Source organism: Pomacea canaliculata, linkage group LG11 (assembly GCF_003073045.1).
Source record: "Pomacea canaliculata isolate SZHN2017 linkage group LG11, ASM307304v1, whole genome shotgun sequence".
Lineage (NCBI taxonomy): Eukaryota > Metazoa > Mollusca > Gastropoda > Architaenioglossa > Ampullariidae > Pomacea > Pomacea canaliculata.
In genome coordinates, this window is record NC_037600.1 from 16009311 (window position 1) to 16025888 (window position 16578).

Below are 16578 nucleotides of genomic sequence, written 5' to 3' on the forward strand. Positions count from 1 at the left end.
TCATGTTGAGAGGGCTCACCTACACACCATTGTAGGAAGTGTCAGCCTGATTGTCTACTTGCCTTGCCTTAGCATACCTGTCTGAGCTACTGGCGCCTTACCACCCTAGTTGGTCTTTTCCATCTGCTTGTGTTACCCTTCTCTCTGTGCCATGCACCAGAAATTCTGCAGACCTTTTCCTTGTCAGGCCTCGCTGGGAATTCGTTTCCCCTTTCACCTTGAAATACCTCAACATTTGAAGCCTTTAAGAAATATGTTGCATGATAAAGAGTACTGTTCCACCCACTTTTCAATTCTTCATCCCTGTACTTTGTTTCTTTCATGGTGTAATCTGTTTACTGATGCTCAATGTTTATTGTATGGTTTACTATTTGTTTGTAGCTTTTTGTGCAGCACATTGAGCTGGAATTCACGCAGTGAAATGCACAAATCAATATTTTTATTCATTTTGTATGTGTTGTTTTGTGTTTGTAATGCACGGAGAGCCTGGCATTTGCTGGGATGTCGCACCATAAAAGCTGACATCGTTATCTACAACTGAGAAATCCTCCCGCTTCTGCTATGCTTTATGTGCAGGTTTTTTTCTGTCTTGTTTGTCTTTTGATATACCCCTCTCCATTGGCTTGCTGGCATTTGTTGGACTAGGGTTAGTCATATGTGTGCTCTGTGCATTTTGTATCTGTCTTATATTGTTTATTAGCCTTTCTCTTATAAAGCTCATTGAGACTTCTGCCAAGTAGGGAATGAGCTATATAAATTGACTTTATTATTATTATTCCTGCATGGATTGGATGTTTCAGGATTTTACATTTCCATTTAAATTTCAGGGCAGTTTGACCATCCTTTCTGCAAATTTGTTTTTTTTTTTATCTTTTTCTCCATCCGGCAGCATACAAATGAAACGGCATAAACAAGGAAAGACTGTAAATTCTTCTTGGTGTTTTATGTCTTTTCATGCAACTACATTTCTGTTTCTGTTTCTCGTTTACCAAAAATGTTAGTTTAGTTTATTCCTTGTTGCTCCCTTGAACATAGGGCCGCAACAACACCTCGCTAGCGGACCCAGTTTTGGGCCGCCCCCTTCAGTTGGGCCCACATGGTTCCGATGTCCTTTGCCTCGCTTTCTACTGTCCTTAACCAAAAATGTTAAAGTGCATGTATTCAGTGAAGCTAGCCAGTCCCTTGTGCTGATGAAATTACAGTTTTGTCCAGATATTCAAAAGAGCAAAGAAAAAATAGGAATAGCGTTCTCTCTCTTTGTCTGAATCCCGTTGACCCTTGTTTTTCCATAATGTTATCATGACTGGCTCAGCTACTTTATTGAAAACTGTCTACATCTTAACATTTCACTTAAGAGACAGTATAGAAACTATGCAGACTTATATTATGCTTTCATTGTAGAATTTTTTTTATTATATTTAATATATAGTTTGGAGTAGTTGTGGAAATAGATATTGATTATCATAGTGCATGTTTACATAAGGCCTTTATTGTTACTACTATCTGCATCCTGCAGATTGAGTGACCTGCTTGACCCTGGAAGGATGGTGGTGGAGGGAAAACAAAACTAGACTGAGCAATGGCTGGATTTTTTTTAATGTTCCCTTATAAAATGTGCGTGTTGCTGATACCACTTATGTGCATTTTCCTTTTACAGACCTATTCAGAAAATCCTTTCTTTTTGGAAAGTCGAGGTTTAACTGTTTTACATGTAATAGTAGACCTCCATGGAGAGGATATCTCAAATTTCATCATGTGTTCATAATTTTGAGATTATTTTCTGAAGGGTAAAGCTTGAGAATCTTGTAAGTCCATGCTTCAGCACAAGAGAGGCAGTCCAGTGCAAACTGCCTTGAAAAGGATAGCTGCTAGGGATTTTGTGGTGACAGCTTGCTGTGATGGTTTTCTGAACTGAAAAAAATCAGAGCTTTAAATAGGTATTGAGAAATTTCAGATTTATTTTGTTTGAGGCTATGTGGGGAAGGACTTATATATATATATGTGTGTGTTAAGGCATATCTCTGTGTGTGTGTGTTTGTGTATATACAAATACTTCTATCATTGCATGTAAGCTGCTACTGACAAAACACTGACATGTCTCTCAAAATAGATAATAAAAAATAAAAGGAAAATAAACAGATAAGCAGGAAAGGTATAGCAAGTGTCAGAGAGGCTTTGTGCTGGTACATCTATCTTAAAATTAAAATAGGGAGAATTGACAATGGGGAAAATGCTAAACGTGTATGGTTGGTTTGTATGCATGTACATATATAAATTTCTCAGAGCATGCAGCTCTTTGTTTGCTTGTGTTTGAAATTGTTACCTCTGAAAAGGCTACTTTCTTCAAAGCTGAGCAGCTATTGAGCTTTGTCTTCCAATGACAACAGAATAAGGTAGGATTTTTCTGTGTGCCTGTTGGCAACAGCTGCTGTGGGGCCAGCCATGTATTTCAGACACATCTGCTGTAAGACTCAACAAAAATGTCAGAGCTAAGAAGGTGGAGTGCAGATGACTGTGAAGTTTCTTAAGTAAGTCGTTTGTGCAAATCAGCAAGATTGTTGTTAAATGTGACCACCCTGTCTAGAATAAGTAGAACTCTTACCTGGTTAACCCCTATAGAGATCAACAGCAAAAGGTCTATACAATAAATGAAATTATTATCAAAGTTTTGGACAAAGAGGGATAGCATAGTCTGCAGGGTTATGAATGTAGGGTACATAGAATGATCAGGTTGTTCAAGAATACCATTTTGTTGAGAGAATAAAGAGATTATTGCACAATAACATAACCATGCGATGCTCAAAAAGCAGTGATGATGTTAGAATTTCAGCTTGGCAAAACCTTCTATACTCCTGAGACCTTGAATGTGTGGATGTACCATGGACAAACATTTTTGTCAACACTATGACCAATAAGTTGTATGGGTCCGTTGTTTTGTAAATTTGTTTTTTGTGTTTGTGAGAGAGAATCTCATGAGATAATGAGGTAGACAGCATTCCAAATACATAAGCTTATTATCTGCCTTCCCTTAGTACAGGGTGGATGGTTCAACTGTCTCTCCTAATACACTGAGACAAGGCAGGCTACTTTGACATGGCTTACCCTGTACCATTATTTGTTTAGTAAATAGCATTAGTAAATATTACTTCTGTTTACTTTTACTGTCATGTTTAATAATAAATTTGGTGTATATAGCACCACCATCAAAGGTTGGCTCTAATGCTTTATAAAAACAAAAACAACATACATCATAATAATAGGAGCTGGTCTTGCAGCAAGGAGTTGATTGCAGGCCAGTTAGTGTTGCTACTCATGTAGAGAAGGATGTGACTGCCATCAGCATAGATGCAGTATGCAGCTTTGTCATTGCATGGCATATTTAAACAATAATGTTCTACTTTGAAAAGTAGCTGATCTTATTTTTGTATGGAAGTGCAACTTGCATTCTTTGGTGCAGGGGGCTAACTTTTGTAGACTTTCATGTTTGCATTAAATTATGCCATTGCATAGGCATGTGTACGTGCACATAACACATGTGCCATCAGGACTGCCTCAAACTTAGGACATGTTGTGAAACACTAATAATACCAAGTTAATGGTGTGATGTGGAGCAGTGCTTCGTCTGCCACCAGCTGTGGTTTTATATTTACACAGTGTGTTCTAGGTATATTTACACAAGATTGTTGTGCTTTATGATACTAGTTGAGAGATGTTGCCCCCAATATCTTTTCCATTTTCTTTACCTGGTTTCATTAAATGTTAATTTTATTGACCTGTAATTGAGTTTTATACAAAATCATCAAGGGACCAGATAGTGATAAATTTTAAATTCTCAAAGTGACCATTGTTGAGCCTACATAGACAGTCTAGGAAATCATTTATTTTCATGGTCTAGTTCTGCAGTTACAAATAATAGCAACAGTAAATCCTCACACTGCAATATGATATGAGTATCTTGCTTTTTATCTAACAGACTTCCCCCTTTTTTTTGTTACTGTTTACACTAGGTAGTGTTTACAGTGACTAGTGTAGTTGATATTTGAGATGACTTGCTTGCAGATCATATAAACCACATTTTACTCTCTAGGTCATATTGAACTAAAGTGTGTGATGATTGCACACATTTTCAGTTTGTGTACTTGTCATGCAAAATTTGTGTGGACATGCGTGTGTTTGCATCCAGCTCATTATCTTAGCAATCTCACCTCTTGTCACATTTTGTGGAAGAATGGATATTCCCCCCAAAGTTACCCCTAGGTTATAGCTCATATACCCTTTGATGTTAGTTCTGTATTTATCGTACAAAATTGTGTATGTTGCCAGGTACCACAAAAGTAAGAAAGCAGCCACAAGTGTGGAGTACCCAGCTTATGGGGTCACTGGCCCCACAAAAGACCGCCTCCCTTCCCCAGGTGACAGGAAGTTGGCACAAAGCGCACAAATGTACCACTATCAGCACCAGAAGCAGCAGATGATTGCTATGGAGAAGTGAGTGGCAAGTCTGGACTTCTCCAGCTCTTAACAGCATTCTGGTTGCCAAAAATAACGCAAGAGGTAGTTCACCTCTAAGTAGGAAAAGAAATAACAGGGAGAGAAAGAATTTGTCGCAAATTATAACTGACTAGCTTTAATATGACTTTAATGAGCAGAATAATAGTGCAGAATAATTTAATTTAAAAATGATTGCAGTGGAGCAACAGTAACAAAAGATTCCATTAACTTGTGAAACTGTCTGCAGAGCTAATGGTGATATGAAACATGATGCATCTGATGACGAGTCGGAAGAAGACAACGTGGAGGGTGACTACACTGTCTATGAATGCCCTGGTCTTGCACCGGTTCGTTTTTTTTTTTTTTTTATTAAACTTTCTGAGGCAGTTATGCAATTGGTTAATCCATCAACTTTCATTTGGATTGTTGCTAAGCACTACTTTGCAATTTTTAGCACCAATTTTATCAGTTCTGTCTGTTGAAAATATAAGCAGATTTATGGACATCAGTCATGGATGTTGCATGTGAGTAGCTGGCTTGCCTTCATTGTTTTAATCCAACTTTATTTTGATGCTATATTTAAATCTACAGGATTTCATGCAGATTTAATTGCAACATGCATAGTTCAGTAAGTGCAAATGTCACTGAAAGCATCTAAAGGGCTTAAGAGAAGTTTTTAATCTCGTATACCTCCAAATAAATACTGTTAAAAACATAGTTTAGTGCAGGTTATGGCAGGGATTTAAGAAAAAATCATAAATAACCACTCACAGATATGCCTAGAATGGAACTTCAGTCAAGTGCAGGGTACTGCAAATAGCATTGTTGGTGAGGATACGGTTTATGACTGTTTGGCAGCAACTCATAGAATCAGGATTTGTTGAGGGATCTTTTATGGACTTCAGAAACTACATTCTCTCCTGAGGGCTATTCATCATTGACTGTTTCAGACAGGAGAGATGGAGGTCAAGAACCCTCTTTTTCGAGGGGAGGACACTCCCAGCACCCCAAATAATGATGACACCCAGCGGCCAGCTGGGGGCAACTAGGACAACTGGGTGGCAGCAAGAGTCGGCTTCTGCACCATGACCTCTGTCCTCTCTTCAAATAGGGAGCACCTGTGGTTATCACCATGGCAACAGTTTCTTCCCCTCCCCTCAACCATGACGGCTGTTTTTCCCTCCCCTTGTTTTTCCCTCTCTTGCCCTAGTCCTGTGTTTCAACTCTTACCCGTCTTGTGAACCTTTGTGTGGTGACAGTAATTGTCCAGACAAGCATATATATGTACATATAAATGTATCTTTCTCCATGGAAATGAGACATCCACATTCCTGCATTTGTTTTAAGCCTTCTCTTGGTTTGAGAAATGTTTGTAAGGACAACTGATTGTTTTACAGAGTTTTTCCTTATTTTTCAATTCTGGTGATGGATAATTTTGTTTTATTTTTGGTAAGGATTTTACTTTTACAGTGTGCTTTTGCACAGTAATACAGATGGTTCTTCTGTACTTTTTTAAAGAGCGGGACCTTTTGTTGATCAAGTGACAGTATTCTCAAAGACTTGTTTAGATTTGGGGTGGGGAAAGTCATGAAATCCTGAAGTATCCATACAGATTTAACAGCCACACATAGAACTTCACATTCCACTTGCCTCATGGTACTTGTAGTTCCAGATTATCTGCGATATAAAAGATGAAGTGTGTGCACAAACACTTAACAGTTATTTATTTATCAAGATGGGTACCATGATTGTCCATACTTTTTTTATCTAGTACATTCTGGAATAAGGAAAAATAACTTGTACTTCTTGACAAGGGACTCGTGATGCCTAGGTAAGATTTGAAGATTTTTACTTATTTCAAATTTCTACATCTTTCCATGACAGTGATGCTGAATCGGACCTTTTCACTCATGACCAACTTAAGCATTTAACCATTCAATTTAAGCATTTACTTTTTTTGCATTGATGTATTATTCTGAGGTCAGTAGAAACAGTAGGTTTATGGGGCTTTGTGTTTCTTGTCCTAATTTGACTGCAATAGAGAATGTTATTTAAAGATGTGAATTCAGCCAGAAAAAAATGACTTGTCACCAGTTTGTAGTGTTTATCTTTAACTTTGAGCAGTAGGATTTTCTCTCCCCACCCACCTTCCTCTGTGCGTGCATGCACACAATTTTTTTTGTTTTTGTGGTGATGGTATGCCTCATTCCATGCTGTACCAACATTTCATCTGCCTGTATTTATTTATTAATGTTGATATAAATACATATGTACAGAAGTTGACATGGATTAGGGGTATTCAGATCTCTAATGTTACAAAGCAATGCAGATTCTGTTGTAATGAGTTACGACAATACTTCCTGAAGTAATCTGACTGATAAAATGGAGATCTACAAAATCAGAGTTTCATATTTGCTTATGTTCCAGTTTGTTTCTGCAGCATTTTCGTTGAGTTTTATCCCTTTATTTATTGTTGTTTTTGTTTAAGTCGGTCGAAGATGTGGACCTGCATAGACATTACAGACAGATCTCAGAAACATTACTGAGTCAAAAAGGGATCTTAATACTAGTTAAATGCTGCTATAACTGTATTGCTAAAGCAGCCTAAAACCGATCATACCAAGGTTGTGCCAACAGGGAGTCCTGCAAGAACTAATTAATGCAATAATGTGTTGTTAAATATGCAGGATTTTAAAATAGACTATTGAAATTGTTGTTGATTGTCACGATGACAATGTTTGATTGATCATGATGGCATGTAGAAATGCAGCAGAGGGGCTTCTCTGTGTTGAGTTTTTTTTTTCAAATTCATTTTGCATTTGAGGAGGAGTAATGGTCTCAGACCCTTTTTTTAAGTTTCCATGACCAGCAGCTGGAGAAATTGGTAAACTGCATTCTGTTCACCTCCAAAGTTTAAAGCAGCAGTTGGATACTTTTTAAAAATATATTCTACAGAAAATAGATGGGTGACCAATATGTGTCTTTTTAAACCCAGGTGGGCTTTTTTCATTTACATTTCTGTTTCTGCATTTACTAGAGATCAGACTTTGGCTGTAAAAAGCTCAACACAGACTTGGAAATATTGTACATAGTGTTGATACATATGGTCACAATTTTATGCTGCATTTCTAGGGATTTGTGATTGTTTGGAGGGTCCAAAACTAAGACATCAGCTAAGAAAACTGCACTTCTGAAAGTTAACGAGTTAGCATAATGAGCATGACATCTCTGTTCTGCAAGACAAAACACAACTGAGTAAAGTTTCTTTTGGTTTTGTGACTGTTGCTGTCAAGATTTCAACAGACCTAGTTTCTTTCCTTTAGGAATAGACCATGTATGCACCATTAGCCTAGGTTTTTGTGACCTCTAGCCATCGCCTACCCTACACATACACACCCCACTTTGTCAGTGTCTATGGGCAGATCTTTGTGCTCAGAGCCACCCATTTACCTGTCTACTGCAAAGTTACAACTTGGAGGTATGGTTCTGAACTCCACCAAAAATGTGAAAGAAAGCTTTCTCCAATGGACCCTGGTATCTCAGCAATATGAAATAAAACTTTCAGTAGTGCAGCCATGCTTTTATGTGAGTTTTTGTGTGTGTAAGACAGAATGTGCATATGTTAAGAGGGGAGAGGGGAATTGGTGTTTTACATCAAGCCAGCAACTAAGGCTAAAACAGATGCCACATGCAGAGAAAGAACAGCATGCCCGAGACAAAAGCTGAACCCAGGACAGCCAACCCTCGATGTATTGGTGAGAATTGCTAACAACTGCTCCACTTGACTGCCAGTGCACACATTAAAAAGGCTATAGAATTAACATAAGCTGAAAATTTGACATTCAGACTGCAAGATCACAGGTAAGATTAAAAATAGTTTATTGTTTTTTTTACACATGAATCCACTAAAAAATGAGAAGTAGTAATCTTAATCACTTCCAACACTACAAACATTTTCTTTCAACAATAACAAGTCCAGTGGGTCCTATTTCAGGAAGTATTACTCACAAATGAGCAAAAATGAAAATGGAATCGTTCATTTTTTACATGCTGTCTTTTTTTTTTTATTCCTTTTTTCACCCACCTTTGCGAATGTAAACTTGTTGATTACTACAACTCTACTTAAGTTCTGCAATAATATTAATTTTGTGCCTAGTCATCTTACAGAAGCTTTATTCAAATGTTGACATGATGCTACAAAACTAAATCTTAAATCTCAACACATTTTTTTGTAGGACTGCATCTGACCAGAATACTTGAAATATTGCACGTACACGCACATTCATGAATGTGTACATTTCGCTTCACTTCAGAACATGGTAGCTCAACTCAAACTATTCAGTTTTTGCAACATAACATGCTTGCACACAATAGCCGTCCATGGTGTGATCTTTGGTTTGTATGCACGCCCCTTACTTAAGCTGAGCAGAGGCGGGCGGGTCCAGCATTGTTTTGCGTCGTGCTGTTTCCTTGGAGACATTATTCTGAAGTTTGTGCAGTCTTTCCTGTACAGTGAGAAATACAATCAAGGACACAATCTTACACAGTTATTACAATGTTAACATAACCTGTTTTGTTTGCTTCGTGAATGAAGAAGTGAATGCACGCAATCATGTAACTTCAGTGACAAAGGATAGCATCTTTTATGCTTTTATGCTTGTTTCTTTTATTTATTTGTACTCCAAAAACTTGCTGGCTAAACCAACGCAAATGGGTTGTTACAATCTCAACAAAAGCCACACTACCTGCACATTCTGCAATATGCTGTTCACCAGCATGACACGGCGGCGAGAATTGTTGAGTTTCTTAACATACGGCTCCAGCTCTACAGGCGTGGCCTCACTTTCTGAAATCTTCTTAAGGTCTGCATTTTAAACACAGTAAGCATTTCTTCTTGAGAGTTGAGTGATTTTAAAAATCTGTGCCATAGATATGCCTAAACTATAATTCTGTGCAACAGACAAAACTTATTACGGGACAAACTGAAGAATCATTAAATTATCAGTCAACAGTGCAACTCAGTCTTAGACATAAAAGAAATCATCCTAGATATTTATAGCTTAATTTAAAACTGCATGACCACCAAGAAATAATAATTCCCATGGAAAAGAACCAGTCAAAATTCCTTGAAGACTTCATGCATCTTCAATCTTACATAATGTGGCTGAGATTGTGTTGACCACAGGCATCCATCAAGGCTGCACTTCAACTTACCATCACAGAGGCTATCAATCTGCTGTCTGAGTTCTATCTGACTTTCTCTGCAAAATGCAAACAGTACATTCATCTTTCTTTTCATTCTTCTACCTGCACTTAATATTTTTTATTTTAGAAATATTTCTTCCCAACACACTTCACTACTCTCCTCATTATTGAGGTGTTCACAGGTTTCAAAATATTCTCTTCTTTTATCTTCACCACTGTGGGCAGTCCCACATCCTACCCTTTTCCCCTTGCACTCAAATGACAAATTACTGTGAACCTAAACTAACAGATCAGATTTATATATCTATGAACGGAACTTTGCTATACTCAAGATCCACATCTATTATTCTGCCTGTGCAGTTCTTATTCAGAGGAAGGCCTGCTTCAAAGGATCAAAGATAAATTCAGAGGAGGACTTGCTGCCTTGAAGGCACCAAGTACTGCTGCTTTTCAGGAGATCCTAGTCTTTACTATCATTAAGGACCCTGTTAAATGGGAAGATATTCATGGAAGGACCACTTCCACTATTTGTGACTTACTAGATCTTCCCACTTTGGTTAGTTCTATTTAGTCCCAACCTCAGTCATAATTTTCTGCATCCAGATCTAACTGCCTATCCAAGTTAACAATCGTCACTAACAGCAAATACTTTGCACCAAACCTATAATGCATTATGGCAAGCCTGCATGGTTTGGTAAAGTACTCCAGAAAGCCATAAACGTTGCAGACCTATTAACTCTAAAGAAAAGAGGCCAAGAAGATAAGCATCTTAGGCAAAGAAAATTGGCTTCTATGAAAAGAAATATGATACTAGCTACTGTTAAAGTCAAAACAGAATATTGAAACAAGCTTAGGAGTTGGAAAGCCATTAACCAACTAACCTAATAGAATTTCTGACAAACTAGTTCCATAATTGCAATGTATCCTCTAAAGTTGTTAATACAACTGTTAATGAGTTTGTTTCTGACAACGAGATTCGAAAGAAAACAATTTTAATAACATTAAAAAGCTAACTGCAAACTAATAACAAACGGGTTGCTTACCCTCTCACTGTATGTGAGAAAGTAAATTTAATACCGATTTACATTTGTCTCTTCCTCCACGTAAACAAGATGCCTGTGCAATTTAAATTGTTGATTAACTATTCATCTTTCCCCATTTATTTTTAAAGAAAAAGTGTATAAACATGCTTCATTCTAATAAACAATAAACATCAGTTTATCCACAAGTTAAAAGAATGTCACACGAGTCACGCGCCGACGCTGTTTCGACATTTGTTTTTCTCGCCGAATAAATAAACAGCTCGTACCTTACTGTTTTCACTCTATCGTCGATTTCATCAACGGCAGGTTTTAGAAGCTCAAACAGTCCATTTGCAAGGGCATCTCTTTTTCTGGAATCCAAGGAGGCTTCTGCCTCTTTAGCAGACGGCATCCTGTTGACTTCCGCCATCTTGCTAACAGCGTCAGCCTTCAATTTACTTCCCTTGCACAGACTGGATGTCCTGGGTTCAGATCTCGTCTTGGGCACACTGTTTTTTTTTTTCTCTGCATGTGGCATCTGTTTACAGAGTTGGCTGCCTTGCCGTGATATAGCCTTGGTTGCTGGCTCAGTTTAAAACATCTAATGTTCCGAGCAATGGTGTACATACTGCCAGGCCAGTTCTTAGCCCCCGCGGGGCCCGAGGCAAAGGGCATGTGCGGGGCCCTCACGCCACGATCACACGGTTTTAGTTGGGATCTAAAGTCACATATCAATCAAAAGCGCGGGGCCCTAGGCAGATGCCTCGTCCGCCTGCCCCTAAGCACGGCCCTGCATACTGCACACGATATCTTTGGCCTTGGCTATCGCATGAAGAAATTTTTTTTTTTTTTTTTTTTTTAAAGAAGTTACAAGTTTGGGTCTTATTAAATGAAGAATACTAAAGACGTCAGTGAGAAAGGTTTTTGTCACTTGTTGACCAGACCAGCTGAACGTTTATACTGGTCCATTGATGGGCAGACGTTGTGGCTGACAATTAAGGCTCACCACACCACTTAGGCCTGAGAATTCTTTATTAACGAGAGGTAATGTAAGCAAGACATTTTTTTTTCTGTTCAGCCCTTGCCCTTATGCGTAGGTCCACTTCTCCATGTTTGGTAGCTAATTCGTACTCTGACCACCTCCGTGTCGACCACCCTGTACCGTGCTCCATACTAAGTCATTGATCTTACATTCTGTGTAGGAGATTCAAGCACTTGAGTTTTTTGTTTTTTTTTTAATAAAAACGTTTTCTCTTATACGCAACTGAAAATTTAAGGCCTTTTCAACACAAGAGATAGAACTGAATTTTTGTAAAAGCACTTTATTAATGTAGACCGAGAATGGATGCCATAGTTTAATACCGTCTGTCTTCTAACCCCAAACAAAAAAAAAGTCATGCATGATAAAGCACATTCTTTAACTTAGCAAAAGAGTCACATGCAAAACAAAACAAACTGAAATCCCCTCCATTCTCTTGGTTAAAAGCAAAACACTAGCAGAGTGCAAGAACACTCATCAGTCTGTGGGGGCTTTCTAAGCACCCACAAGTTGGTGGTGCATTTTTCCTCTATTTCTTTCACGTTCTGTCAAATATTGCTACCTTTGGTGTTACATAGCACCACAGAACCTGAGCAGCTGCACAGTGTGGTCAGCATCAGAAACCACCTGGGGTTGCAATGATTGTATGATGTGCACTGACTGTGGGTCTGGGAACGGTATCAGACCCATACACCCGGTCCAGGACCTTTTCCTCCTCAGCCCAGAAACAGCAAAACCACATGACATTTGTAGTCCAGTACTTTGAAATGATATTCTTAACCTTACTATTTATAGTAATGAAAGAAATTGCTGACCTTTATGTCCCCCCCCCCAACACACACACCCTCTTACAGATGCTGGTCATCGGAAAGAAGGTAAAGGATTGGTGTCTCAACAAATTTTGTCACAATGAACACTTTCAACACACACCAGTAAGCATTATCTTTGAACTTAAACATTATAATGTTCCAAAATTTATTCAACCAGAAAACTGTACAGACAAATGAATATGTACAAAATCTGCATCACCCTAAAACCATATGGTAAGGAAGGTGTCAGGCATGGATTATAATTGTTACACAAATACATAAATAAAAATAATAACACTGTTGCCTTCCTCTAAAGACAGTTCACCCTGTTCTTAATTTATATCTCAATTCAACCAATCTACTGAAGACAGGACACATTTAACTTTGGTACAATGGTATGAGCTGTTGCAATGAGAATGCTTTACTCTTTAACACTTTAGGGGACATATCTGGCAGAGCACTCATGCACACACCCGCACAAAAATCATGTGAGAGAGAAATGCTGCATTTTCTTCTAAATAACATGGAAATAAATAGGAGATGGGAAAAAACTTTTACTTGAAATTTTTTTTTTAATGAGGCAGCAAGACCTTCAGAATGACAAACCCATTCTTCTTTTTGAATCTGCTGATGTAACTAAAGCACATGACAGCTCATTAATGCAGAACAGTTCAATCTGATGTGCACTGTACAACCTGTCTACCCTGAAGATACATAAACATTCACTTTCAAAATGAAGCTATTCTTTTCATTTTTAAGTCGCATTGACAGCTGCAGTCACACAGTTCCCAGCCGAATCAAGAAAACTACTATAGGGGTTTTGTTAGGTGAGGATTAAATCAAATCTTGACTGTATTACTTTTGTCAGAATAACTACATCAAAGAAATACAAACATTAGGATGCACATGATTAATTTTACACAAATGGCTATGGAACAAACATGCTTGGCACGATTTTTATTTTTAATATGCCAGACAATCCCAGCAATCACACTTCACAAAATTATAAGGAGATTTACTGCTTTTATTGGAAGTAATTTGACTGAAGACTACTTGGATTTCACAGCGCTCTCAAGTTCAGTCCTCGATAAAACTTTCTCCAATTTAAAAGGGGCACTAAAAATATGCAGACAACTAAAAGTGACCACAAAAGTTCATTGCAGGCTTTTGTTTTCAAAGCTTTCTTACTTAAAGAAATATTTCAAGTCATGGCCAAAACAAATCTGCAGTACAAGAGATGAAGGACAAACAAAAATATGGGGAAAAACATTTTCAGAGGTGCTGTAAAAAAATCATTTCTCAGGATGTGCTGTTTTTTTTAAAAAAAAAGCATGTAATGATAAAACAAACAAAAATAAGTTCAGAACTCATGTCACATATTAAAAACATATATTCCTTTACATAAGCCTATACAACTGCCTTCTTTGTTTCAAAGTTATTCCTACGCAACTTTTGATGACAAAGTATGCAAGGCTGGAGTTATAGTTCTATGCAAATTCACATTTGTTAGTACTGAAATAATGAATACATAATCCAAATATTCTTTTTCTGCGTCCTTAATGATTTGAAAAAAAAATATAATTAATCCCTGCCCTACATTCTATGAATAAAACTCCTTTTTCGCCCATTCCAGCAACAGTCTGCAGCTTAAGAAGGGCTTCATGTCATCAAAAATTCTCATATCATGAAATCTGATGCCACATATATGAAAACATTACAACATGGATATGACAAAAAGACAAAGCAATGGTATTAAAATGGAATCCTACTGCAGAGGCTCCAAGAAACAGGTTCCTTAGTAGCAAGATTCAAGAAAAAGTCACTCTCGAAAGTGAAATTTGCATACATCAGTATGTCTGCCAAGTTGCATGGTGGGTGTCCTGAAAGAGGATCACAGCCTCACAACCTACAACATTAAAGTCAAATATCGATGTGCCATTTGATGCCTAACACAAATTTTGACATCAAAGTGAGGTTGGTTACTCTGACAGTAGGATGGCCTTCAGTGTAGCAAAGGCAGCAGACACTTTTTTTTTGGGGGGGAGGGGAGGGGATGTGTTTGGGGGGGAAAAGGTAAAGGTTGCCTCCAAGTTTTTTGTTTTTATTTGGTTATTGGGGAGTTAGAGACGCTAGAACCAGATTTCTCAGTGCAAGCTTCTTGTGAGGGTAATCCCCATCTCTCCTTTGCCTTACTTTACATGAAGCCAGGAATTGACAGATGAATCAACTGAGAGAAGTTTCTTGCACCACAGAACAGCAAAGTGCCATGCCTCCAGGTTCAGATGCAAGTTTTAACCACCTGGCTATCCGCTTCCCCAAACATGCATTTCAAAACAAACAGGCATTTAAAAAAATAGAATAGAAGACAGACCCTGACCTGCAGAAATGAATGAAAATTTATAGCCAACTTTGGTTGTACTGTTTAGAAAGTAACATGTTGCTTGCCACCAGGTCCTTTCCGCTCTTTTTGTGACTAGACTCAGTTCCTGATAAAAAATAACTAAACAATCAACATAAGCATGGGGTGTCTTTTTTTCTGGCCAGCAAAAGAATTTCTGCTATTTGATGTGATGTATGACATCCTGCTTAAGGAATACAGATTGGGATACGGTGCACAGATGATAAAATTTGCGTTTTCTTTATCAGTCTGTGCTGTGAAGTGCAAATGGCATCCTCATATTCTCTAGTTTTTGGTCTTGAAGTACTGCTGATGTGTAGGAGGGCAAAGGTCAGTTCTAGAAGTTAAATGAAAAAAAATGAAAATGCAGCACACTTTTCCACACGCCACAGTCACACACAATGACAGTCACATGTTTCCAAATTAATTTTTTTTTTAAAAACTGTATAATAAGGAGCTAGAAACTGAACTATACAGTAAAACTGTTTTAAGCTTCAAGGACAAAAGGTTGGAAATACTGCAACTGAGTGATAAACCGACAACAGTTGTTTGCTGAAGATATATGTATATACATGCACTATGTTCATCAAGACAACTCTAGACATTTGAGAAACATGAAGACTGTCTTTCTTGACACCTCTGCTGCGTTACTTCCAAAACTTGATGATGTGCAAGAGGAATCATGATGGTTTGGGCTTAGAGTTAAAGTACTGCTGTGCATTGGGAAACCTGCAACAGAAGGCCAAGGGTTCACTATATGATTGTCAAACCACTCTTAAAACTGTCATTCAATTATTATAATACCCATAGAACCATAGCCAAGATAAGTCAAGATTATTAGTTAAACAAAGTCTTACTATGACAAGAAGTAAGAAGCTTATACTCTGTATGATTCTCATCAAAGTTGAATAGTCTAAGTGAAGATGTCCAAGATTAAAAAAAAAAGTTAACATAATGAGCATGAACTGTGCGCAAGTAAACAGAAATCTTGTAAACTGCTGACTGTCAAGGTCAATGGTGTTAGTTGTACATGTCAGTGTTTCACTGGCGGACACCTTGTGCTGCATGTGATAGTTGAGGAAGTAAGCAACTGTGTGAGTTGTTTGGAAGGTTCTGACGAATGAGATTTTAAAACTATAAACAGGTGGCCAGTCTTTCACTTCATGATGAAACGGTGGCTGCTGCGTCAGATCTCATGCTGGGAAATGAAGACTATGCCTGCCAAGCCTGGCATGAACAGATTTTGATTCTATTTTTATCTGTTAAAAAAGAAAATCAACTGGTTTTTGGAACTTCATTTTTTTTTTTACAAATGACTACAGGTCCCAGCTCAACACCAATGAGAAGGCAGTCCTACTGTATAGCTCTAAAACCTGAAGAGTGACAAATACCATCAACAACAAGCTGCAGACCTTTACCAACTGATGCCTACGCCATATTCTGGGAATAAGATGGCCTGAAAAGATCTCCAACAGAAGCCTGTGGAAAAGAACCAACCAGAACGCCGCCAACCAAGACAAGACATCAGAAAGTGCAAATGGGCTGGATAGGACACACCCTGCGCAAACCAGCTGACACCACTGGCAAGCAGGCACTTGACTGGAACCCTCAGGG

General features: G+C 38.1%; 3 protein-coding genes across 5 annotated transcripts in view; 1 reads left to right on the top strand and 2 right to left on the bottom strand.

Moving 5' to 3' along the window:
* Positions 1 to 8063, top strand: part of LOC112575490 — a 71121-nt gene extending 63058 nt beyond the window's left edge. For both annotated transcript variants that reach the window (XM_025257397.1, XM_025257396.1), the window contains exons 5-7: positions 4324 to 4488; positions 4739 to 4838; positions 5442 to 8063. In XM_025257397.1, coding sequence (XP_025113182.1) covers positions 4324 to 4488; positions 4739 to 4838; positions 5442 to 5540 — 364 coding nt within the window. In that variant the 3' untranslated portion in view covers positions 5541 to 8063. The remainder of the gene's footprint in view (positions 1 to 4323; positions 4489 to 4738; positions 4839 to 5441) is intronic.
* A 498-nt stretch (positions 8064 to 8561) lies between these two features.
* Positions 8562 to 11177, bottom strand: LOC112575493 (SNARE-associated protein Snapin-like). Its single transcript, XM_025257402.1, has 4 exons — positions 11006 to 11177; positions 9706 to 9752; positions 9237 to 9355; positions 8562 to 8996 (listed from the first exon to the last, which is right to left on the bottom strand). The coding sequence occupies exons 1-4, from the start codon at positions 11146 to 11148 to the stop codon at positions 8904 to 8906; spliced, it is 402 nt and encodes a 133-aa protein (XP_025113187.1). The 5' UTR covers positions 11149 to 11177; the 3' UTR covers positions 8562 to 8903.
* Positions 11178 to 12718: 1541 nt separating this feature from the next.
* The window catches only part of LOC112575869 (large proline-rich protein BAG6-like), a 30506-nt gene continuing 26646 nt past the window's right edge, over positions 12719 to 16578 (bottom strand). For both annotated transcript variants that reach the window (XM_025257972.1, XM_025257974.1), the window contains exon 25: positions 12719 to 15693. In XM_025257972.1, coding sequence (XP_025113757.1) covers positions 15645 to 15693 — 49 coding nt within the window. In that variant the 3' untranslated portion in view covers positions 12719 to 15644. The remainder of the gene's footprint in view (positions 15694 to 16578) is intronic.